A 25,435-nucleotide genomic window follows, 5' to 3' on the forward strand; every position below is an offset into this window, starting at 1 on the left:
GACCACATGATGGCACAGCTCGCATGGCGCGGCAGCGACACACACGACGCTAACAAAATGCAAAGTATCAACGAACAAAAAGAAAGCGCAAACAAAATTTAACATGTAGACACACACACAAAAAAAAGAACGAAGTTTCGTAATCCTCGTACATGCACTTGGCGTAAAGTGATAAATGCAATAAAAAGGCCAACTACAACAAAAAGAAACTGCACAACTCCGCAACCACACAACCGCGCAAGCAAAAAACGATGTAGAAAATGGCGGACAGGCGGACGGTAACACAATAAAATAAACATGGAGGAATGATGTAAAAAAAAATGTGTGCATGGCTAGGGTAGCTAGTATAGACCAATAACTACCATGCAACCACAGTGATGCAAAGGTAGTGCTCAACACCAGAAGCGATTTCAAAGTCGGAAGTACGCCGTAGTCGCCATGTTTTTTTTACAGGTTTGTCTGTTACAGTAATGAATAAACGTGGTGGCCTTGACATGTTTCCAGCCTTTTAACACTTCCAGCACATGCAAGCATGGCCTTTGAGATCGGCGCACACTTCTCAGACATGCCTTCGTAGGCGGTTCAATTTAGACTCCCCATAATGCCACCCAATCTTATATGCCTCATGTGCCTCTGAGCTCCACGAACTGTCCAAATTAACCGAAGCACAGCCAAATATGTCTGAATTAACAAGAGTTTTGTGCCATAGGGTTATGTATAAGTTTGACAGAACTAGATGGCGCATCCAAATTAACCGAATTTCTGAATTAATGGGGGCCGAATTAATGAGGTTTTACTCTACGAGCATATGATAAGCCACAAAACACACCTACCTCTAAAGCTAAAAAAACCGTTCTGTATTTTGGAGAAAAACTTCTGTGCAATAAAGGATTGCTATAGAAGAGAAGCCCACTATTAAACTGAAACATCTCATAGGATATTCAGTGTGACTTAACTTGACTGCTTCTTCAGCTTCAGAGGGCAAAAATCACTTGATTCTATTCAGCAGACGTTTTATTGATTAAACAAATATTCCAGACCTTATTATAGAACTGAGCTCAGAGTTTGTACACCTCCTTGAAACCTTTGACACCCTTGAATTTTGGAAAAGGGATGCTAGGGCCCTTAACACTCCCTAAAAGTAAATATGCCCCGTGAATTTCTTGAAAACTGGGATTGGGGGCAACTCTCAAACTTTCAAATTAACAAACTCTGCATAGGGGCTATGCCATGGACACTGTCTACTGAGAAACAATCCTAGATTTTTTTTTGGGAGGGGGGGGGGGGGTTGTTGCTACCCAATTGGAATTGGGGTGTGTTCACAGCTACCAATGGCAGGCCTGTTAAAGTCGCTGTTGCCATCGTGGAGCCATATAAAGCCACATCAAGTGACCAAGTCATGCCACCATTTTGTTGTACAATATTGCTGGTTGGTACACAGCACAGCCATCATGGCTCCATTTTCGTGCCCTAGGCTGTAGAAATGCCTGGCAGAAAGCAAGTTTCAGCCATTTGGCATTAACACGACCGAGTATCTTTGGCTTAAGTCAGACACTACTAACCATCATGCCAGAGGGCAATTGACATCACTACAATGGGAAAGTCAACTTAGGAAGGATACCTGAAGATATTGAAGCATGTGTCCAACTCCGCGACTGCTTAGCTACAAGAAATTGCAGCTAAGAAGTGATTTCACTATTTTTCTGTGTACAGTGCAGTCCTTGATATCAATAAGAACGAAAAAATGAATTATTATAACCAATCATTACCATATCTTGACTGCTGTAAAAAAAGAAAAAAAGCTGCCGAACATACCCTCTTAGCTCCGAAACCAAATTTGCCACTTACCATAAAAAATTGACTTTCTAAAAAATTGGATGTGTGGGAAATGAAATGTTTATTATACTATAAACATTGTTATACCTCTAAACAGCATGTCGAGTGTTCGGCACGCTGAAATAGTCGGATATCTGCACTTGCTTTCGCGGACGTTTCAGGTTCACAACCACGGTGTGCATCGCGCGTGTAGCGGCTGCACAAACAGTGGCGGCTGTAATTTAGCGTGAATGAAATCAGTGAGCGACGCTATCGATGACAGTGCAATTTGTGTGAACATTGGGGTTGGCATCAAATGAAAGACCACTGTCGTCATCACTGCTGCTGCTGTCGTCGCTTCCGTCACACAACGTCGCCGTTTGTCGCGACAGCGATCGCCCCGATGGAGATTCTTCCCGGAATGAGGCAGCGCTATCTCCATCAAAGCACCACCTTATTTATCGCTAGTAGCAACAAGCTCCCAGGGTTCGGTAATGTCAGCGGCTGTTACCGTGTTGGTTTCACATGTGGGGGTTTTGCCCTGGCATACTAATTAGGTGTTTCCTTTAATAAGAGTAGACTGTACTGTACATCTTCATTTTTTTAGGTACCTAAAATATTTATAGGTTGCAACATTCTTGTTATTTAATGCTACTAGACTCACTAGCATGTTCAGCACCGTGTTTTCTTGCACATAATTTGTAAGCATTAATCTTCGTGATAAATTTCCTGATATTTGATTCAATATTCACTTTTTTTTTCTTGATTTGATTCGATATTCAATTTGAAATTTACTATTTGGTATTCGCACACCCCTAATATTCTGTCTCAGCCAGAACCAAATAGTCTAGCTCTTCGCTCTTACATCATAAAGTTGGTGCTCAGTGGAACGAACCATAATAATTTAGCAAAAAAGATCCGGTATTCAGTTAAACCTCAATATAACGAAGTCCATAAAATAGGAAATTTGCTTTGTTATATTGAAATTTTGTTGTATTGAAATTCGACCTTATATGCAAATAAGTACCATCGCCGATCGATTTTTGTTACACAAAAAGGGGCCGCAAAATTATCCGAATTATTGGGCAATAGAAAAAAGGAAATGTGAATGAGAAAACAATTCATTTTGATCAATTTGCGTGTCGACAACGAATGATATGGTTTCATGCCACATCGATGATAGCTTCACGTCGGTGGTATCAATTAAGCAAAGCCAGCCACACTTTCACGTGCACTCCGCCCCCGTGGCTAATAGTGTCGCCCGCACTGGGACGGCGCAATCATGAAAAGCGCTGGCAGTAACGAGCAAATGCTTTGTCTGCCTCTCCCTTCAACGGGTCACTGAAACTCAAGATTATGCAACCTCTAATACTAAACGCATGGGAAAACAGCTTGCATGAAGCCACACTGTCTCGCAACGCGCACTCTTTACACACACTGCAGATTACCGCTAAAGCAGGGTGCGCGGCTGCGTATGTGCTCAACCGTGCTTACAGCCATGCGTAGCCACGGCCAAGACACACGCCAAAAATTGAGACGCATGCCAACCTACTCCGGCCACCGGCACCTCATGCGCACTTGATTGCGTTACCGTGAGCTCGCTACCCTCCCCAGCTTTCCCTTTGCTCACACGGGAATGTGGCACTTGTGAAGCCACCATCTTTCTTGTCTCTCCCTCGCACACTTTCACTTGCACCTAAAGCACACAGTGTGCAAGGCGTGATAGGATCTTATCGCACTTGGACATTATGCGGAGCATGATGTGGGTCCACTTCAGTGGTAGCTCTTGTCGCACAGCCCGTGAGTTGAGAGGCACGTTAACAAGCAGTCGCTTGCAGTTGAATCATTTGACCATCTGCATCTGCAGAAATTTCAATTTATTGTCTCGGCATTTTTATGCGATGGCAATGAAATTTCACTATATTGAAATCGCAAACAAACCCACTTTGTTATATTGAGGTACTATATGTATGATGTTCTATGGACAGTAGGTTACAAAAAGTTAAATACTTCGTTATATCCAGAATTTTGTTAAATTAAGTTTGTTATATCGAGGTTTAACAGTATCCGAAGCCCATTCTATTAAAAGTTACGGCCATGGTATGTTGTAAAATGGTAGAGCTTCACATATACTGCTAACTCGAAGCAAATTGCAAAAACAATGTAAACTACAAAATTAAAAGGCGTTGCGACAGCAGCGTCAGCAGGTGGCATGCAACGATGGCAGAAGCGCGCAACGTGGCCGGCGACACCGCAAGCGAAGCATATGGGTCGGTTGTCGCGTGTGCGCCAAGGGGTCTGAACCGGGCGTCGAGATGGAACGGGAGGCGACGCGAGAGGAGGTGCAGCTTAAAGTCGCATTGGCGCCGGAAACGAGAACGTCGGCGGCGCAGGTCGCGTGGCGACTTCGGCATAGGTCAGAGGTGCAGCCACGTGAGGGCAGGGTTGGGCGAAAGGTAAAGACCCAGCAAGTTCCTCGCGAATGGCCCGCCTAATGGGAGCAGCCAGAGATGTGTCAGGCTGGGGAGGTCCATCGTTGAGAGGCAGCATAGACAATTGGCGCGCCACCTCCTCACGAATGAAATCCTTAATCTCAACAGAGAGCGATGCTGCTGGCGTGGTGTTTGAGCGAAGCGTGAGGCTCGAGAGAGAGTCGCCAGGTGCGAGAGCGCTGCGCGCAAGGACCCTTTGTCGACGCAGCTCATCGAAGCTCTGGCAAAGAGTGACGACAGCTGCGACAGAAGTAGGGTTCCGCGCCAGGAGCATTTGAAATACGTCGTCCTTGATGCCCTTGAGGATGTGCCTCACCTTGTCCTCTTCAGTCATGGTGGAATCGACGCGGGCGCAAATATCAACGACATCCTCTATGTAACTAGTATAAGTCTCGCCGGGCTGTTGAGCGCGCTGGCGGAGGCGTTGTTCAGCACGGAGTTTTCGCAAGGCTGGGCGACCGAAGACTTCCGCGAATGCAGTTTTGAAAGCGGACCAGGTTTGCAGTTCCCGTTCATGATTGTGGAACCAGAGGTTCGCAACGTCAGCAAGATAGAAGATGACGCTACGGAGCTTCGTCGGGTCATCCCACTGGTTGTGTTCACTGACGCGCTCGTAGGTAGAGAGCCAATCTTCTACGTCAGGCTCACCTGAACCGCTAAAAACAGGAGGGTCCCGCTGCCGTTGCACGGCGCCGCACATGACAGGAGCGGCAGATGCGCCAAGCGGATTGTTGGGAGCGTCGTTCATAGTAGCGGCTGGAGCAGATGTTAAAGTTCGGCTGCTAAGTTCCAGGGTGAGGTCGGGGAGTGCAGCACCTTCCACCAAATGTAATAAGATGATTTATTATGAGGAACTAGGCACAGTCTAGTAGCACTGGCAGTAGACGAACGCTGATCACGCGCACAGCCGACACAAGAGCGCCTTCTTCGTCTTCCTCTTCACCACAGAAGTAACAGATGAGTGGGTTTACACTATGATTGTACAACCACACAGCATGGAACCTTGCTCTCCACCGTTTTCTGGATGCTGGAATAATGCATTGTGCAATCGTCGGTGGTTGTTTTTGAAGCGCTGTATGCCATGGCTTAGAAGCCAAGCTGGTTAGGCCTAGCAGCACCCTCACCACTCTACCGAGCCAGCAGCGGTGGGTGGCGGTGAGCGGCTCGTGCCGTCGACTCAAAGACTCTCTGTTGGGCATAGCACAGCATGCCGTTACAGGGAGCTTACTAGTAATGTGTTTATTCTTTAGAAAAAGTGCATTTTTGCACATTCTATGAGTGGCCAGAAATAGTTGCCTGTGATGCACTGCTGCACACATGCATCGCCGCAGCAAAATACGTTTTATTTGCACCATCTAAATAAAATTTGGTAAAAAATTTGGCCTTTGTACCTGGTGGTCTGTTGTAACCGGGTCTGTCAAAAGCAGAATTTGTTGCATTGATAATATAGGCGGCCAAACCAAGTAAAAGGATCATCTGTTATATCCGAATGTATGTTGTAGTATGTGGATACATTGTAACGAATTGGGCTGTATTTACTCACACAATAAATGTGATCGCATAATAAATGCACCCCTAACTATGGTCCTCTGCAGTCCCGTGAACGAACAGCCATGCTGTAGTTTTCCAGTTCACTTGCTTTGACTGATGATGATAGCATAGTGCATGCCACCGAGAGGCATCTCTAGGCAGAAAAATGAATGCTTTTCATCATGGTGCCAGTGCAACAGCCAATCAAAATGATGCTAGACAGTTGTGCAGCTTGAAACAAGTGAACTGGTGTGCTGTACATTATCCCTATATTTAAAACAAGCCTTTCTTTGTCTACCTCTCTGCGATTTGGCTAGTGATGGTAGTAGTGGTCACCATTGCTATCAGCTGTCTCTCCGAGTAGAAGCCTTCACTATCGGGGCTACTGTCACTTTCGCGACGTTTAGTGTGACTCAGCATTGAATGTGCTGGCTTATATGGCCGACGGTGTTTTCGGCGCTGTGCTAAGCTCGTTACCTTCGCAGTGTCAGGAACGTTGTCGACCATCTGCATTGAAATGTTTCATTTCATTTCATTTCATTTTATTACCTTAAAGACCCACGAGGGGTATTACATAAGGGGTGGGTACATATATTTTGGTGAGCGAGTGTTAACAGAACGAAACATGACTGGTAACATTATTGGCAAAGTTGGATGAGCACGTGATGGCTGCGATGTCGTTGGGTAGGTCGTTCCAGTCTGCTGCAGTACGGGAGAAAAATGATGCGGCAAAAGTGGTAGTTCGGGCACGAGGTCGGGAAACTTGTAGCGGATGACGAGTGCGATGAGATATGCGGGCTGGAGGGACGATGTAGGGTGCGCGACCTAGTGAACTATGGAAAATTTTATGAAACAAGCAAAGGCTGGCAATGCGGCGACGAAGTGATAAGGGCAATAAGTCGGATTCAGCTTTCAAAGCTGACACACTGATGTCGTAAGAATATGATGAATGGATGAATCTGGCTGCTCTGTTTTGGACTGATTCGAGTGCATTTATAAGGTAAGCTTGGTGCGGGTTCCAAATGGGTGAGGCATATTCTAATTTTGGTCTGACAAGGGATTTGTACGCTAATAATTTCACATGTTTAGGGGCTTGGCGGAGATGACGTCTTAAAAATCCAAGTGTTTTATTAGCGGATGAAATGATATTCGTAACGTGTGTACTCCAGGACAAGTCGCCACACAAGGTAATGCCTAAGTACTTGTAGGATAGAACCGGTTGTACAGGGACGTTAGCTATGACGTATGGGAAATGAAGTGGGTTACGGCGACGCGTGAAGGACAAGATATTGCATTTTTGAGGGTTAAGTTCCATTAACCAGTTGGCACACCATTCCTGAATGCGGTTAAGGTCGTCTTGAAGAGATGTTTGGTCAGAAGCGTTATTAACCTTGCGATAAATTACACAATCATCGGCGAACATGCGAATATTACTAGAGACATGCGTTGGTAAATCGTTAATATAAATTAGAAACAGAAGCGGGCCGAGGACAGACCCTTGCGGGACACCTGACGTTACTGGGATAGGACTGGAGTTGTGATTGTTAACGGTAACGTACTGTGAGCGGTTAGTCAAGAATTCTTCTATCCATTTAAAGATATTAGAGGGAAGGTTCAAATATGAAAGTTTAAGTAGTAGGCGTTTGTGAGGAAAACGCTTTTGCATCGTCAAGAAAAATAGCATCGGTCTGTACGTTAGTGTCAAGATTAGCCTGCAAATCATGAATAAAAATGGCCAGCTGTGTTTCGCATGAGAAGCCTTTTCGAAAAGCATGTTGCGCAGAATGAAAAAAGTTGTGACAATCGAGAAAGCTCATGACATTGGAGTAGATGACGTGTTTCATGAGTTTGCAGGGTACGCTGGTAAGGGAAATGGGACGGTAGTTAAGGGGTGAAGATAAGGGGTTAAGGGGTGCCGAGTGGCACAAGATCATGCTAAAGATATAGTATAACCGAAAGTGAATGCCTGAGAATATCACCCCTGAATAAAACTTGCCTTTGCTCTGCAAGGTATGCCACTGTGGCTGACGACCGTTATGAGATGCATTTGTTGCTAAAACCTGCTGCGCATTTATCTTGGTATGCCCTTTTGTCTTGCCGGCTTATCAAAGGTTTGCTTACACCGATTTCCACAGCTCATGGGATCTGCATGATTTTTGTTTTCTACTTTGAAGGCAACCATTCCATGACAACATTGTCTTTTTCTTGCTTTTCTGCCCATGTTGTGTTTTCCTGTCGGTAATTGGCGTTAATTCCAGTTGTATGGCTGGTTTTAAGTAAAAAGCTCTGCACTATGCAGTGGAGCATGTGAATAATGCTGTCAGAAGGTAATTAGGTGTTGATGTAGCCCTTGTGCACTATTGGTGAAAGCAGCACGACAAGCTGCTTCCTGCGCATAGAACATGTCGTGCCTTTCAGGGGCCGAAAACTTCAGAGCTGTCACTATGTGAAAATAGTGGACATATATATTTACTGCAAAACTGAGTTCTTTAATGAACAATTGAAATTTTTTTTGTCATTACTGTCTTTCTATTTTTGCTCTTTCGAAAAGGTTCCCATAAAATTTACCCCACAGGTTAAACGCACCTACAACTTTGCTTCGGTTTTTCGGAAGACAAGTAGGCTTACACAGTAAATACAGTGTCTAAGCGATGTTTTTTTGCAATCTGCTCGTGTCTTCTAGTGACCATTTCAGGAAGCCTGGAGCCATAGTCAAGCAGTAGATGTGTTTGGGATTAAATACACTATGCCCTTGAAAGGCTCAACATTTCTCTTTGGGAAAACATGACAGAAATAAAATGACAAGCTCAGCTTGTCATTAGTGTGGAGGGAGAACAATTCCTGTAGCACCTTCTTTTTTATTTGTGCCACCTTAGAATGCAAACTGTCCGAGCTGAAGAAAAGTCTCACCATGCTCTGTTCTTGCAGCTCGTTTCTGCGGCTCAGCTCTCCGTTATGCTGCAATGCATTTGATGTGGGCAGTGAGTACAAGCGGCGGACGGGAGGTAGCGTCTGCTTGGCACGAGCCCAGTCGACCCGGCTGACCAACCAGAAGGATGGGGGTCCGGTGCCCTTGACACGCATCAAGACTCTTGTCTCTATGACCACGCCTCGGGACTGCCGCCTGCATGGCACGCTGCTCACGCCCCCCTTTGTGGAGTTTGAGATGGCCCCTGAGGGCTTCAGCTGCCTCTACCTGAGCAGTGTGGCCCCACAGAGCGCCTCAGGCGGCCCACCCATGGTGGGTGTCTCCATGGTAGGCGGCGCACCCGAGGGCGTCATTGGAGGCATTGGCACAGGTGAACACAACCAGCAGTCCGCTATTAATACTCATTCAGAACAGTGCTTCATTTCACTGGCTCTGAGCACTAGCAGCCACATGAACCAACAGACATTGAAGCCAAGGAAAACATGGCAGAAATGAACTGTCTTTTATTAGTAGTATCATAATTTAATTGTAGGGCAGTGTTAAACTTTACACATTAGTTTTCATATTCATGACAAAGATCTGGAAAATGTAAGTGGAATGAAAGACAACTTGTCATCAGTGGGAGCCAAACACACAGCTTGGAGGTGGGGTGCTCTACCAATTAAGCTGCGGAGACGGCTGACCTTACCCATAAGTGTACATTCTCGACCAATATGAAAAGGGAACACCGGATTTATGTTGAAAGCCGGTAACTTTTGTGTGTGTGTGCTTGTAATGAGAGAAAGCTCCATGAACAGGGTTCTTCAACAGGAGAACAATGTAACAAATAGCAGGGAGTGAGGTTCTGACTTACACATTTGAGGCAATCACGGTTTGAACACAGGTTAAGTGTTCTCTTTCATGTTGGCAGGGAGTGTGCAACCACAAGTTAAAGTTCATAAACCACGGATGCAGTGAAAAAAACTGTTTCTCCTCACAGCCTAGCTATGCAACCTGAAATCAAGTTGTACGACGCATGCGCATGCATGTTTGACCAATACACCACATGACCCAATTACATGTGGCCATGTCAGAAGAATAGATAATTTTTTTGCTTCTGCGTGGCATCAAAACATTTGTTCACAATGGTACGTAAGTACCCGTGAGAACACAGAAGAGGACAACTGCCAACCTTCATGTAGGTTTTGAGAAGCCTTCACATGCATAACGCTAAAAAATTTCATTGGCCATTTGATCTTGACCACAGCAATGCGACACACGGCAGACACATGGTTTAGTTCACATTGAGGAAATAATCAGAAGTTACATGAAAACATGCTTTCTGTGGCACACATTTTTATGCGTATCGTGCATTGTGTCAAAACTTATGTGTGGACACATGCTGCAGGGGACCGAATGTTTCCACCGCAACCAGGGCTTTCATTCGCCACATGGCTGAGCGTGGAGCGTTTCAGTGACCCCCATGTGGATCCCCATGCGGTGCGGCTGCTGACACTGGTGCGCAACTTGCATGGACGTGATGACCATCTTGTATGCCTGGTGATTCAACTGTCATCCCGAGACAAGGCTTTGCTTGTTTCTACTCAAGAGATTCCTTTGCCCAACCTCAGTGAGTCTTTTTATATATCAGTTTGGTCTATTTCAGTGTATCACATTCAACACTAAGCTTGTGCAAATACAGTAAAACCTTTCTAATTCAGCCCTCATTAATTCTAAAAATCGGATCATTCGAACTCGTCCTCTGGTCCTGGCAGGCTTATGCATAATTTAATGGAATCAAATTCTCGTTAATTCGAACATATTCGGCTGCACATTGGTTCATTCGGACAAATCTCGGAGCTCGGCAAGTACGGAGAGCCGCAAATGTGCAACACCAAGGTGCAAAAGCAGCGTCCAACCAAACGAAACAGCAGAGTCCGCATTGCCATAGTTTTCAGCAGAAATCATATGTGAATGACAGTGACGCCAGAGCCCTCTATGTCTATTTGTGCCTTTAAAGCTTTTATTCTTGCGTTTATCGCTGCGAATAACACTTCATTGGCCGCATGCCTTCATAATTACCGTATTTACACAATTGTAAGTCGATCCCCTCATATCGCGTGTGACAGGGGGAAAAAAAAGAAAGAGCATACCGCTGGGCGCATTCCATAACGAAAATTTATTAGTAGCTGGCATGGTCACTGGACTAGTCGTCCTCACTAGTGCTGCCATCGTCATTGCTGCTACTGTCCCACAGCACGTCGTCGTCCAGCGAAATTCTGCATTTGCATACATAAGTGCATTTGCATACATACATAAGTCCACGCCGAAAGCACCCAACCACACAGAGCTGTCAGGGAGGCTCTTTTGACATGTCCAGTTGGCATAAGTTCGTGGTCTTCTGCTGCCAGCCACTCGTACTCACGGCAGAGCAAGTCCTTAAAAGGTGAAGATCCAGGCTTGTCTCATGACCATGTTGCACGTCACTGGCAGAGACCGATCACGCATTTCGGCGACGTGCGCCGCAAGCTTGGCCTTCAGCTCCGGAAAGCGTCCCGACTTCGGCCCACGGAAACCTCTTCGCTTGCCGTCACAGGTGAAAATTTTGCTTCGCTGCCGTCGGCACTCTCGCACCACCCATTAAGAAACATCAAACTTGCAGCCCGCTGCCCAGTTATTTGTTTCTTCAGCGTAAAGGATGACAGCCCTCTTCGACGCTGCTGTGAACAAGTGCCGACGGTTTAGTGGACTTGGGGCACTCATGACGACTGAGGAAGCAAGGAAGTAGCACGTGGCCGGCAGTCAAATTGAAAGCATGAAACTAAATAGCCACAGGGAACGAGAAACACGCGAGCGGTGTCTGCTCTTCCATGAACTATCGATACTCCCCGCAAGCGCCGCTGTTCTGAGCATGCCGCCGCGAATGGAACAGTGGCACTTCCATGAACTATCAACACCCCCACCTGAGTGCTGTGTGCGCTGTAAAACTCTAAAAAATGTTGAAAAACCCTTCCGAAAAGCGAGCAAATGTGCAGGATAGTGGAAAGCTACAGGTGGGGTCGTAGAGCAAACATAAAATTGTAACTACGTTGTAGCTCCCCTGATATCCAATTGGTCTCGCTTTTTTTGCAATGCCATGTTTTGGTTTCGATTGTAAGTCGACCCCCCCACTTCAGATTTTCAATTTTTAAAGAATAAATCAGCTTACAATCGTGTAAACACGGTACGTACAGTGCGCTCCACTTATAGCAATATCAAGAAGAACGAAAAATTCTATCATTATAACCAATCGTCGCTATATGTGGACTGCCATAAAAGAATAAAAATAAAGAATTTAAAGAATCCACCGCACATAGCTTTCTACTTCTGAAAGCAAATTTCCCACTTGCACTAAAAATTGATGTTGTTGAAAGTAGGCAGTGAAAAATAAAATGTGTATTTGTACCTCTAGACAGCTTGTTAGGCACTGAAATAGTTCAAAATCTGCACTTGCTTTTGCAGGAATTTCAGGTCACAACTGCAGTATGCGTCACATCCACCTGCTGTGCGAACACTGGCAGCAACTTAGCTTGCATGAAATCAATGAGAGACTCGATCGGGATTGGTGTCAAAGGCGGGCCATTGTCAATCTTGTGGTCACACCTACTAATGTAGTCGCCTCCATTGCACAATGCCGCCATCTGTTGCGACGATCGCCCCGTCGGATATCTCTTCGCAAAACGAGGCTGCATTGTCTGCACTCAGAAACTACTCTATTGAAGCACCACTTGTTTCATCATCCATAACGATGTGCTCCCAGAGCTCGGTAATATCAGCAGCTTCCACTATGTTGGTTTCACTAGTATCATGAGGGGTTTTCGTGCTGGCGCACAAAGCCCGCCTTTTTCGTTGACCTGTATGGCCCCTGGATGCAGCTGTCATGATTGTGGCGCTCCTACGCAAGCTCATACTTCTTTGAGTCTAGTGAAATTTGCAGCTTCATCTCAAGCGACACAGCTTTTCGCTTTGTCCGCGCCATCTTCTACTCTTCAGCACCCATCTTCTTCGAGGCTGCTTCAACGGTGCATTTCCGGGGTTGCTTAGAGAGTGTAGAAAGTGTGGTGCTGCATCACCTTCTTTTTCTTTTCTTTTTCTGTTCTTTTTTATTTTTCTCTTTGTCTCTTCTCTGGACACATGGAACACAACCGCGGGAAACGTGTATGTGAAGCGGCTAGTGTCATCTTGTGGCACACTGTGCCAACTTGTGATGCTCTCCGTGGCTTTCGCAATCGGCATGTGGCGGGACTCGCTATACGCAACAATGGCAGCAGATACGAACTCGTGTAGGCAAACTTTTCACCCTGTCTCTGCATCATTCGTTTAAGGGGAACTTCGCAACGCAAATGTCACGAATATTCTGCATGGAAAATGCCGTCCAGAAGGCAAAATTTTGATTGTTATATCTGATATGCAGTGAATAAAATATTCTTATGCATGTTTTTTTTTTATCTTAGCCCTAATGCATAAGTTTATACTCTTAAGTCGACTCATTGTCATAACCGATATAGGGTTATATGTGGTATCGTTATAAGTGTACTGCACTGTAGTCACAATCCATGATCATGTTGATAGCGGCCGCGGTTTCGATCACAGCGGTTGCAGCAAACAGTAGTTCCGTTTTTACTCAGTGCAAAACTGTCGAGGATGAAGAGTACTTGCTACATTATGATGGACAGACAATCTGTTCGGAACCAGCGCACTGGCAGAAAAAAAAAAAAATTAATAATCGGGATGTGTGTGCAGTAGTGAAATGCATTTCGAATGAGGATGTGCATTGTGGACATGCTGCGAAGGAAGTCGCGAGGCCTTCGTCGCTGCGAGCGCTAATCGGTATGAGATGATGAGAGTTGCAGCTTCCACACTGCTTTTGGGCAAAATAGAAACAGGATATGCTGATTCATTCATTAAATAAAGGATGTTGGTGTAGTGAGCAGGTCATGGCAGGTCATGTAATGTGCAGATTAGATAATTGTTGGACCATTAGGGTGACAGAATGGGTACCAAGAGAAGAGAAGCGCAGTAGACGACGGCAGAAGACTAGGTGATGCGACGAAATTGGGAAATTTGCGGATGCTAGTTGGAATCAGTTGGCGCAGGACAGGGAAGAGGCCTTCATCCTGCAGTGGACATAAAATAAGCTGCTCCTGCTGCTGCTGCTGCTGCTGCCGCCGCTGCCGCCGCCCCGAATTCAGCATTCAATTAATTCAGACATATTTTTTGGTCCCATGAAATCTGAATTGACAAGGTTTTACTATTTATTCATCAGTTCGACTTTCATCAGTTCGACTCTGGCTGATTAGATTTTTCAATTAAGTCAGTTGCGACCGAATGTCACGGCAGGTACTCACACATTTCTATAGACCATCTTGAAAATGTTCTCAGTGGTTAATTAAAACTTGACTGGTTGGCGAAAATGCACCTGACCCAATGTTGACCTGAATCATGACCCCAGTGGCTGTGTTGGTGGCGCTAGGAGACAGTGAATGCGTCAAAGACCTGTTATTTCCTATTGAAAACGCCTAAAACGTCTAATTGAAAATGCCTAAATGCCTTAATTGAAAATGCCTAAGTCAAGCTAAAATAGCTCTTCACAGTTAAATGATTGCCACATTTACTCGTTTATTACGCACACATTTTTTTTTTCCAAGAAAATTGGCCAGAAAAATTGCCTGCGTGGTGAAAACGGATACAAAATGGCATTTCCGACATTCACAACAGCCTCCCATCAAAGCCAGTGTAATTGCCATTGTCATCACAAGCTAGCAATAAAATAAGTTCTTGCATAGGATGGCTAGGAACCAAAAAAATTGATATTTGCAAAAGCCTACTTTCTACCTACACACAAGCTTATCCCACTCAGTCCAGTAAGCGCATAGATGAATTTGTTAGACTTGCTTGCTGTAGTTGTCAGCTGGTTGCCTGCAGACCCAAGCGCCACTTCTAGTACAGCCTTCAGTCTAGCACATGCTCATGATCTCACGGCCGACCACCGATAAACCACTCGTACAAACATTTTAATGATGTATCTACTAGTAGCAAGCTTGCTACTTTTCTGGCGCCAGCCACCACGGTAGCCAGCAGTGACCTTTTTTTCACGGCCACACTGAAGCCTTGACTGTTAGACCTAAGCAGCGCTGCTTCACCAGTTTTTCGCTATTAAAGTTGCAGCTTGCAGATCTATTCACCGTGACTACATAGTTCTCAGGAAGCCAAGAAACCACTTTGCCAATGAAAGTAAAAGTATGGGAAATAACCTGAATGGTACCAACTTTCTTCATAGCCACCATTTTTTCAACATCATGCCTGCGCATCATGTCTGAAAAATGGAAGAAGGCATCATCCAACATCTGAAATTTCGATCGCTCTTATACGTTGGTTCAATAGAAAAGGTGGCAGCGCTATGGGGATGTTCGAATAATCAGTCCAAAAAATCATTCGGCAACTGTAAGTGTGTTCATCTTTGGCTTTTCTTGTCTTGTCTTGGCCTTGTCAGGGGCAAGGTTTTCTCACCAAAGCTTCTGATATATCTTCAGATTTATATTTGTAACATTAAAGTGCAAACTGAAACAGATACTGAGTTGCATAATATGTTCTATTGAATACTCTAAAATACTGAATATGTTCACAAGCCTATCCAAAAAGAACGCTGGAAAGGGCTTATAGGCAAAAAGTTGCTGAAAGTGGCTGGATGGTTATGGAATGCAATGAATGGCAACGTACCATATTTTAATGCTCTTAATACTCAGTGATCTTTTTGCTGGAGAAAATTTAAGTGCCTAGTATGGTTTGCAGTTTGTACTGCTGCTTGGTGGCAATGGCGCATGGCAGGAGTGGAATACGAAGAATTTAGCTGCTCACTGGGTGAACTTTTGGCAAAAGGCAAAGCAATGCTAAAGTGACTACAACAGAGAGCATAGTCAGTGGTCATCAAATGAAATGAAACTGCTCAAGCCTATCCATTATTTATGAGTGCATCACGATTTCCAGGGTAGTCAGTGGTGCTCATATTAATTCAAAAATATAGTATAGTAAAGTACAGTAAAATCCCACTAATTTGTATTTTTTTAGTACCGAAAAAATAATGCCAGATTTGTCTGGACGTTGAATATTTAATGAACAAAAAAAAGCAATACTGCATCGACATTATTTTATTATTAGTGAAGAAGTCTGCTCTGTTCCTGGTATGATATGGAAATCTGCACAAAAGTTGCACTTCTCGTCAATACTCATCAGTTGTGCTGTAGGTGGCATCTTGTGTGACTGGCCAAGGTTGTATTAAATTTAAGGTTCATGACTGTGCCCTTGCAGCTGGTGCTGACTGGGAGCCCGAAGTAAAGGAGGAAGGTTGCATCCGGTTCTGGAGCCCTGAACTGCTGCAGGAAGGCCAGTGGCACCACGTGGTCATCGTGCTCAACAGAGCTGTGCTCAAGAACAGCTCCGTCTCCATCTACATTGACGGCCAGCACATGTCCACTCAGAAGGTAAGAAAATTTGCAGCGAATGTGATGCTACTGTGCAAGCATTACGTCGTGCCTGGTCCCTTGTAGTCGCCACATCACAAAATCACCTCCAGTCTTCACTGAGCTTACCAAGTGCTTCTACACCACTAGTTTCAATTCTAATCTATAAGCCACCCCTGTTTGGTTAATTAGGTTGACATGACTCTTCACATTGCGGAGTGTTATCAAAGCCACCACTGCTTTCCAACTCGTAAAACAACTAAACAGCAACTGAGTTCTTCAAAGGTGCTGTTTATAGTATGCATGTGTGGGTTGTGTTGTGTATGTGCATTTGTATTTTGATGTTGTTTTAGGCATTTCTGTGAACAAACGTGATTGGTTTGTGCACGTATGGCACCACCTGACACCCTATTCTAGTAATAATAGACAGCCGAATTGAAATAGTTGTGGAACCTTGATATAACGAACACAGATGCAGTAAAACCTTGATATAACAAAGCTCTATTTAACGGAATTCGCTATATTTTCATTTCCTGGTCTTCGATCCATTGAAAGCGGTACCTTTTATTTTATATATATATATATATATATATATATATATATATTTGCAACTTAACGACGTAATTTCGTCACATTGTTTTGATTCAACAACGTTTTCAGCCATTTCAAGTGCACTTCGAGCCTGCAGGGCACGTACATCTAGCAAAAGGCATAAAAATTTTGGACAAGAAAATTTTAATTTGCAAGCAAGCGTCCTGCCGCATGACAAGTTCAAGCAGAAAAAAAGTCGTAGAAGCACGTGCTCTGGGATGCAGTATACAGGAAACAGCACTGCGTCATTTCTTGCGTAACAACTTGCGGAGGCCACAGGCACACTGTAGCTCGAAGCACTCGGAGAAACACGGGAGCTGCTGGTTCCTTCAGCGTAAGGGGGTGGGAAAGGGGCAAGTGCACGGTAAGGTGACCAAGTACATGCTAGAGAGGGGAGCACAGCAAGGGACATGTGCAATCTACCCTCTCCTCCTAGCACATGCATCTCCTTTTCTCCACCCTTGCTGTAGCTGTGCCTGGTTGTCCATATGCGGGCCATGTGCAGTATTTTTTAGGTACCGTATTTACTCAATTCTAACGCGCCCTCGATTGTAACGTGCGCCCATTTTCCGTGATTAAAAAAAAAAGAGAAAAAACATTTTCGCACTTAAAAAAAAAATAAAAGTGCTTTACAGTACCGCACACCTCATTCTTTCATACCGAAATACAACATTCTCTCATTTTGAAAAAGGAAGGTTTACTCCCTATGCACTAAAGTTGCAATAAAAGTTGCAGTTTCACCCCAAAGGTGACGCATCGAATGCAATAGCATATTAGTAGACAGCTATACGAAAAGTAAGGATAGTAGTTTTATCGGCCATATAAACTTTAAAATTCGCTTACTAACTAAATTAACAAGCATGGTGTCATGCTCACACAAGCAAACATGAACATGTCCCACTCAATGACCGCAGAAACTCTTTATCAAAACGCTAAAGTGAGGAAGTGCGGTAGCAGGAGCGAGCAAATTGACCTTTGTGTGGCCTCTTGCTTCAATGTGAACTAAGTGACAAGAACACAGCGCAGTGCGCCTAGATGCGTAGAGTCTGTCTCCATTGCAGATCGCTTTCAAGATAGGGGCTGCGAGGCCACAGCAGCTGCTGGAATTAAAACTCCTCTCCTCGTTGTACCAGTCCCGCACACAAGTTTCGCCAACTCCGAAAACCTGTGATGTGGCCTGATTTCCGTCCATCTCCGCACACGTTATCACTTTCCTTTTTAATTGCGGCATCGTGATGAACTCAGCGTGTCTTCGCAGTCACTACTTCCACATTAATAGACCGAACACAGAAAACAGGAAGATTGGTGATGGTCTAACCTAAGCCAGTGCCTACTGAGCACACGTATTACAGCACATGGAGGAAGCTACGGCAGTTAGGCTCAAAGCACATACAAGGCAGCCATGTTGAAATGCCAATGGTAATATGGTAGCACAGATTTAGGGCCGTACTTAATTCTAACATGCACGCAATTTTTGAACCCGATTTGTCGGGGGAAAAGTGCATGTTAGATTCGAGTAAATACGGTAATCTTCAGCAAGTACAAAGGCTGCCGAGACGAAATGTTTAGTGCCTTCACACATATTTTGTTCCCGCGCATCTAGTGTTGGCAGTCGCGCAATCTCAAGTTTCTGAGGCACGGTGCGAAACTTTCGCTCGCATTGCTTCAGCGAGTGTTCTTGGTAAATAAGTGGTCGTTGCCTGAGAATGTGTGGCACCGATAAAACGACGAACCTTACCTGCAGTTGTCTTTGCTATCGCCATCAATGCTCTGCCTTTCTGGTGTAACTGCAGCATTCTTTTTTTCTCAGAACGAATATTTATCTTTCTCCACTTTTAGTTTTAATTTGAGGGCGCCGTCTGATGACGACTGCCGGCACTAAGCGTGGTCAGCCATGGCATCCAAAATATATGGTGCTGTGTGATGCAAAACACTAATCTCGGGTGCCTAGACTCACGCCGATGCATTGCTCTCGGCCCGATCTGTACCGCGTGCACTGCCACTCATAACCACGCTATTTCAGGAAAACCATTTGACTGAGAAAAAAAATCATTTTGGGAATTTGAGAGTCTGTGACTAAAGATACGGTTTCATGCCGTGTCGACGATATCTTCACATCAGCGGTACAAAGTGAAGCCAGCCACACTTTCACATCCACTCCGCCCTCTTGCGGATAATGTCACCCACAGTGGGACAATGCCATCATGAAAAGCGCTAACAGCAGGGAGCGAATATTTCGTCTGCCACTCGCTTGGCAACGTGTCTCCGAAACTCGAGATTACGAAACCTCTAGAACCAAATGCACGGGAGACAGTGCATGATGCCGGGCCATCTCAATTCGCCCAGTCTTTGCACAGATTATCTCTAAAACAGGGCATCCGGGCTGTATACGCACTAAGCCACGCCGACAGCGATGCCCTGCCACGGCTGCGCAACAAAAGGAAACGCGTGACAATTTTCCTACCCCCCTGCCCTCACATGCATTTGATCACACCACCACGAGCTTGTTCCCCTCCCCCCTTTGCCCTTGCTCGCGTGGGAAGATGGAGCTCATCAAGCCACCATCCTTTCTGGCTCACCCTCGCATGCTTTCATTCACACCTAAAGCATACAGCGGGCGGGGCCTGATAGAATCTTATCACCTTTGGACTTGATACGGAACATGACATTGCTCCACTCTGCTTTGGGGGGCAGCTCTCAGTTGCAGAGCGTGCGATTTGAGAGGTGCTTTCACAAGCAGCCGCACGTAATTCGACCATTTGACCATCTGCATCCACGGAATTTTTCATTTATTAGCTTGGTATTCCTTCGTGGCAGCAGTGAAATTTCGTCATATTGAAATTGTGCATTAACACACTTCGTTTTATTGAAGTTTAAAATACAGTGAAACCTTGTTAAACCATAGGTCGCCGGAGCTAAAAAAAGTGTGTACTAAACGGTAGTACTGCCTAACCAAAATAGCATGAGATTGCCCACTTACCTGTCAAAAACGGAACTCGGATAGAATGCGATGAAAGGGCAAAAACATGCAGTATTTATTCACTTCGCGTGACAGAAGCAGTATTTATTCACTTTGCACGACAGAAGTCTGTTATTTTCGTTTGATGCCACGGTGGTTTAGCAGCGACGACAGTGGCCTCAAACTTACTGAAGCTGCAAGCCAGCTTTTCAGCCAGCCCCCTCTTCTTGGCAAATACTTGCATGGCAGATTCCTCGTCGGCGTTGCATATTCTCCGTGCACAGGCATGGTAGCGCTGCAAAAGTCGCGGGGCGCCTTTTTCATTGTGGGGTGCTGTTCTTGTCGCGTCAATTGCATTCATGAGGCTGACGTAACGCACAGCTTCTGCCACTGTCCGGCTTGAATCACCCGTGCTGACGCTTTCCGTGTCGTCCATATTGCTAGAAAATGAAGCAGGTCACTGACCAAAGTCTGAATAAAAATAAAATAACCTTTCGGGATCTGTACGGATCCTTTGTTCACAATGGAATGTCGGCTAAGTACAACGTTCTTAAATAGCATTCAGCACATGACGCAAGGTTCGGGAGTACACGTGGTTCAGAGTGCCAGATGATCTACTGATTGTGTTATTTTGTTGTTTGTATTATTAGTGATTTGAGATTGAGCCTTGTCAAGTTTTTCTTTGTGGCCACAATACCTGCGTTGTCCCAATTTATCTCGTGGCCCGTCTTCTTGGCATTCTCTGTGAGGGCATTTGTCGCTGTGTGGCTTTTGGTGACATCATTCTTGTGCTCTTTGAGATGCCTGCTGAAATTTCCGCTTTCGCCGACATACACTGAGTTGCAATTGGCACATGGAATCTTGTATACCATGCCAGAAAAACATGCCTGAGGGAGAGGATCCTTCACATTCAAAAAGTCACCTTTAAGTTTGCTTGCTGGCACATGCGCGATTTTTACACCGTGCTTCTTAAAAACATGAGCTAAGGTTTGCTAACACCTCAAATGTACGGGACAGCAGTGTGCTTCTGTCTCGATGCTGAAGCGTCTGTCGCTTGTCTGTCAGTCTGCTGATTACTCATCAGGGACTCATCAAGTAAGTTGGAATTTATCATGCCGGAGGTCGTCCCTGAAATACAGCTTGTTGCAAACCAGGAAACGCAAAGAAAAATGGAAAAGCAGGAAGCATCACAACAGAGAAAGCTGAACGCCTTACCGGGGAAAAGCCTGAGATGAGCAACACCTAACTTTGAGATTAGGAACATGTTTTCCTACAAGTTAACCGCTGCGGAAAACAGATTTCTATGTCGTGGTCTTAACTTCCAACAGGGGAAACTCGTGTGGGCTGTCAAAGGCGTGATTTGCTTGCTTAAAAAAAGATATGCAAGACGAAGTCTGCACGAGAGCAATAGGAATACTCTTGAGGATTCACAGATCTGGCTCTCAGCAGGTATTGTCGGAAGACGAGCGAAAAGCAGTTAAGTCCTTACACGAAACCAAGAATATCACCATTTTGCGAGCCGACAAAGGTAATGTCACAGTGGTGCTCAACCATACAGCGTACCAGTCAAAAATGAAGATGATACTTGGGGACAGCATGACGTATGCCAAGATGGACAGGGATCTGACCCAGATAGTTCAAAGAGGCTTGTAAAAGCTGCTATATGATATTTTCCTGGGACTTTCTCCATCAGAAAAGAGGCTGTACTAACAACTGCTCTGCACCAATGGTTCTGCTCCAGCCATCTACGGCTTGCCGAAAATTAACAAGACGCCTGGCCCATAGTCCATTTCACAAGGTTGCACCTGTTCCACCCCTCAAGGTATCTTCACGGGATCTTGGCTCTCCACGCAGGCAAGACGGAAACTCACCTACGGAACACAAGTGACTTCATTAACTAGGTGAAAGGTGTCATTATGGATGAAGATGAAGTACTCGTGTCATTCGATGTGTGCTCCCTTTTCATCAGTGTTCCTGTTGAAGTTGCCATCGAAACCTCCAGACGCTTGCTTCGCAACGATGCGACACTGCAGGATCGCATGCAGTTGGAAATCACTGAACTATACGCCTTATTACGGTTTTGCTTGTCCAACACGTATTTCTCATACAATGGCGCATTCCACAGGCAAGTTTTGAGTACCGCAATGGGAGCATCTATTTCAGTCATGACTGCAAACCTGATAATGGAAGCACTTGAAGCCAAGGCCTTGGAGTTATTTCAGCCTTGACCCAAGGTCTTCTTGAGATACATTGACGATTGCTTCTTTGTCATAGACAAGTAGAATGTGCAACATTTCCTTGACTGCCTAAATGGCCTCGAGCCTTCCATCAACTTTACTGTGGAAGAATAAAAACACGGCTACCTCTCTTTCTTGGACACACTGGTCAAGCATGCTCTGACCGGCCTCACATTCAGCATGTACCGGAAGCCAACCCACTCGGGTAGATACCTCGGTTTCTAATCAGTTCATCCGACAGCCCACAAATGCTCAGTGGTTCGTTCATTAGTTGAATGGCCCTCCGCACCTGTTCTGATGCAAGCAGCCTGCAAGAGGCGCTTCGGACCATTGAAGAGGACCTAACGAGGAACAGGTAACCCAAACATTTTATTCGGAGGACAACCAAGTTCCTGATGAGTAATCAGCAGACTGACGGACAAGCCATGGACACTTCAGCATCGAGACAGAAGCACGTTGCTGTCCCGTACATTCAAGGTGTTAGCAAAGCCTTAGCTCGTGTTTTTAAGGAACATGGTGTACAAGTCACGCATGTGCCAGCAAGCAAACTTGAAGGTGACTTTTTCAACATGAAGGATCTTCTCCCTCAGGCATGTTTTTCTGGCATGGTATACAAGATTCCATGTGCCAATTGCAACTCAGTGTATGTTGGCGAAAGCGGAAATTTCAGCAGGCATCTCAAAGAGCACAAGAATGATGTCGCCAAAAGCCACACAGCGACAAATGCCCTCACAGAGCATGCCAAGAAGACGGGCCACGAGATAAATTGGGACAACGCAGGTATTGTGGCCACAGAGAAAAACTTGACAACAAGGCTCAATCTCAATCACTAATAATACAAACAACAAATAACACAATCAGTAGATCATCTGGCACTCTGAACCACGTGTACTCCCGAACTTTGCGTCATGTGCTGAACGCTATTTAAGAACGTTGTACTTAGCCGACATTCTATTGTGAACAAAGGATCCGTACAGATCCCGAATGGTTATTTTATTTTTATTCAGACTTTGGTCAGTGACCTGCTTCATTTTCTAGCAATGTTTTTACCTGACCAGACGATGTTCTGTCGAAATCTTGACTATACTGATGAATTCTAGATCGCCCTTTCGACTTTACCATTCGCTCATCAACACACAAATTCCGATATGGCTGGAAAAGCTGAAAGGAGATATTGTTGATATGCTGTAGCAGGTAATGTAATCCTGTGCAGCTTGCCATCCCTGATGGGATTAGTCTTCTCTGGGTGCATGACACACAATAAAGCAAGAAATGCTAAGAAACGGCTTCTGGACATAATCCTAGAAGGAGTGAAACCAGAAAATAATTCCGAGGTGTTCCAGTACAGATGCAGGCGAGGCAACTCCACCATCCTCATGTAGATGAGAACTCCTATGCACTGCATCACTTCATTGGTATAGAAAATATTCCGTGACCCATCCTTTTCGGCATATGTTTGTTTCTCCAGGATATGCATCCACGCATATTGTTCGTGTTCTCACAGGTCAGGTTTATTAGCTCTGCGGTGAAAAAGAGTTCGAAGGAAATGGGCCACACAAAGCACTTCTTATACTATGGAGCACCCCGCCCACTTCGTCCCCCGGGTTTTGTCTTGGAAAAAACTGCACACATATTACAGCTGCCGGCAAGAAATCGTGTCCGTGGGACGTTGAGACCCTGAAAATAAGTAATACAGCTGTCAGTACAAGCTTGGTCGTTCACAATTACTTATCAATACAGGGAACGTATGTAACACAAACAGTCGAAGCTTACCCACTGGACGTTCCAGCTTAACTTGACGCATCCTTGTCATCAGTGCTGAAATCTGATGAGTCGTCAGCTTCACTGCTGCTGATTTCATCCTCAAATTCAGCTCTTGAAGCCCTCGAGTCACGAGAAACAGGACGCCTTCAAGGAGCGCCCGTGCGCAATGACGATGCCATGATCAAGGCAAGCATGCGGTACTGCGAAACTTTTTGTGGCATGTTAGAACCACCAAAAACCAACTAAAAATTGCGTATCCACAGTTAATGATCCACATTTATGGATTTAGATGGCGCTAGGCACCTGCAAACCATGCACGCACGTGAGAATTTGAACTTGAAATGCATCAATAAAATTGAACGATTTGAATAGGCATGGTAGCGAAAGAGTTTAGTTGTGACAAGTTTTATCACTTACTTTTTAAAAGCTAATGTTCTTAATGGTGTTCTTTTTTACAGATGCCATATATCTCTCAAAACCCTGGTGGTGGTGCTGCAAACCTGACGGTGGCCTCTTCGGTGTATGGCTTCATTGGGACTCCCCCACAGTTTCGTCATCCATCACGTCTCATCTGGAAGCAGGGCCCCTGCCACATGGTGGAGGAAGTGCTTTCACCCCAGCTAATTCACCAGGTCTACCTTTTGGGGCCCAGCTATGTGGGCAGCTTGCAGGCCCCTGTTATGATTGGTGAGTGCCCTACTAGACTGGTTCTACAGTATAACGCACTTAAAACGATACCAGTTTTAACAGTATATTGAATATACCGTATAGACTCGTGTAAGGGCCGCACTTATTTTTAACAATTTTGACGATGTGTGGCCCTTACACGGGATCAACCCTTTTAGTCAAAATGGTGTGGGCACAGCCGGCAACTACTGCACACCCCAGATCTCCGAATGTACCATTGCATCAGAGGTCAATGCACAGCTCTCGCCATCCAGTAAGGTCATGCCAAAGGGCACAGCACATGAAAATTTGCCTATGTGTGCGCGCGGCATCTGTGCACCGAACGCAATTGCTTTTCAAATGGAAATGGAATTTTTTTTTTTTTTTTTTCAAAACTTTGGGCTGCCAAATTGGGGGTGTGGCCCTTACACGGGTGCAGCCCTTACACAAGTCTATATGGTAACAATGAGTAGTCGACGCACTGTCAATTTCTGTACTTATTCTGCGGTAAAATAAACCACTTACTACAATGCTCTCATGCCGCTTTATCAGTTATAACAATGAAATCTGGCTATGGGGCATGTGCTTCAAAAGGAAAAAAAAAAATCCTCAAGAAAAAAAACTGCGAGCACCTTTGTCATACCCTCCTTTGTACCGCGCATCCCACACAGTGGGCCTTGGTCAGGTCCGTCTCCCTTTCATCCTTTCACCCATGTTGGAGGGGTGGAATAGAGACCAGAGACGGGAGATTAAGGCATACCCTAAGGGGGTGCATGGCACAAAGGTGGTGGTGAAGTGGCACAAGTTTTTTTTTTATTTTTCGGTATTTCGCGTTTCTTTTCTTTTCACTGCAAACACTTAGCAGCCAGATTTAATTGTTATAGCCAAGGCACTCAAACCTTGTTATAATGAAATGGTATGTAACGAAATAATGGATATAACAAAGTAAATGAATTCCCCTTGAAATCCCCATA

The 25,435-nt window shown here is 45.1% G+C and overlaps 1 protein-coding gene across 1 annotated transcript in view; it reads left to right on the forward strand.

Annotated features, from left to right (window-relative positions):
- bchs (WD repeat and FYVE domain containing 3 bchs) overlaps positions 1-25,435 on the forward strand; it is a 244,799-nt gene that overhangs the window by 73,111 nt on the left and 146,253 nt on the right. Inside the window, exons 20-23 of the mRNA XM_070538948.1 lie at positions 8,766-9,136; positions 10,154-10,375; positions 16,093-16,265; positions 24,254-24,482. Coding sequence (XP_070395049.1) covers positions 8,766-9,136; positions 10,154-10,375; positions 16,093-16,265; positions 24,254-24,482 — 995 coding nt within the window. The remainder of the gene's footprint in view (positions 1-8,765; positions 9,137-10,153; positions 10,376-16,092; positions 16,266-24,253; positions 24,483-25,435) is intronic.

The sequence above is a fragment of the Dermacentor albipictus genome, chromosome 1, assembly GCF_038994185.2.
Source record: "Dermacentor albipictus isolate Rhodes 1998 colony chromosome 1, USDA_Dalb.pri_finalv2, whole genome shotgun sequence".
Lineage (NCBI taxonomy): Eukaryota > Metazoa > Arthropoda > Arachnida > Ixodida > Ixodidae > Dermacentor > Dermacentor albipictus.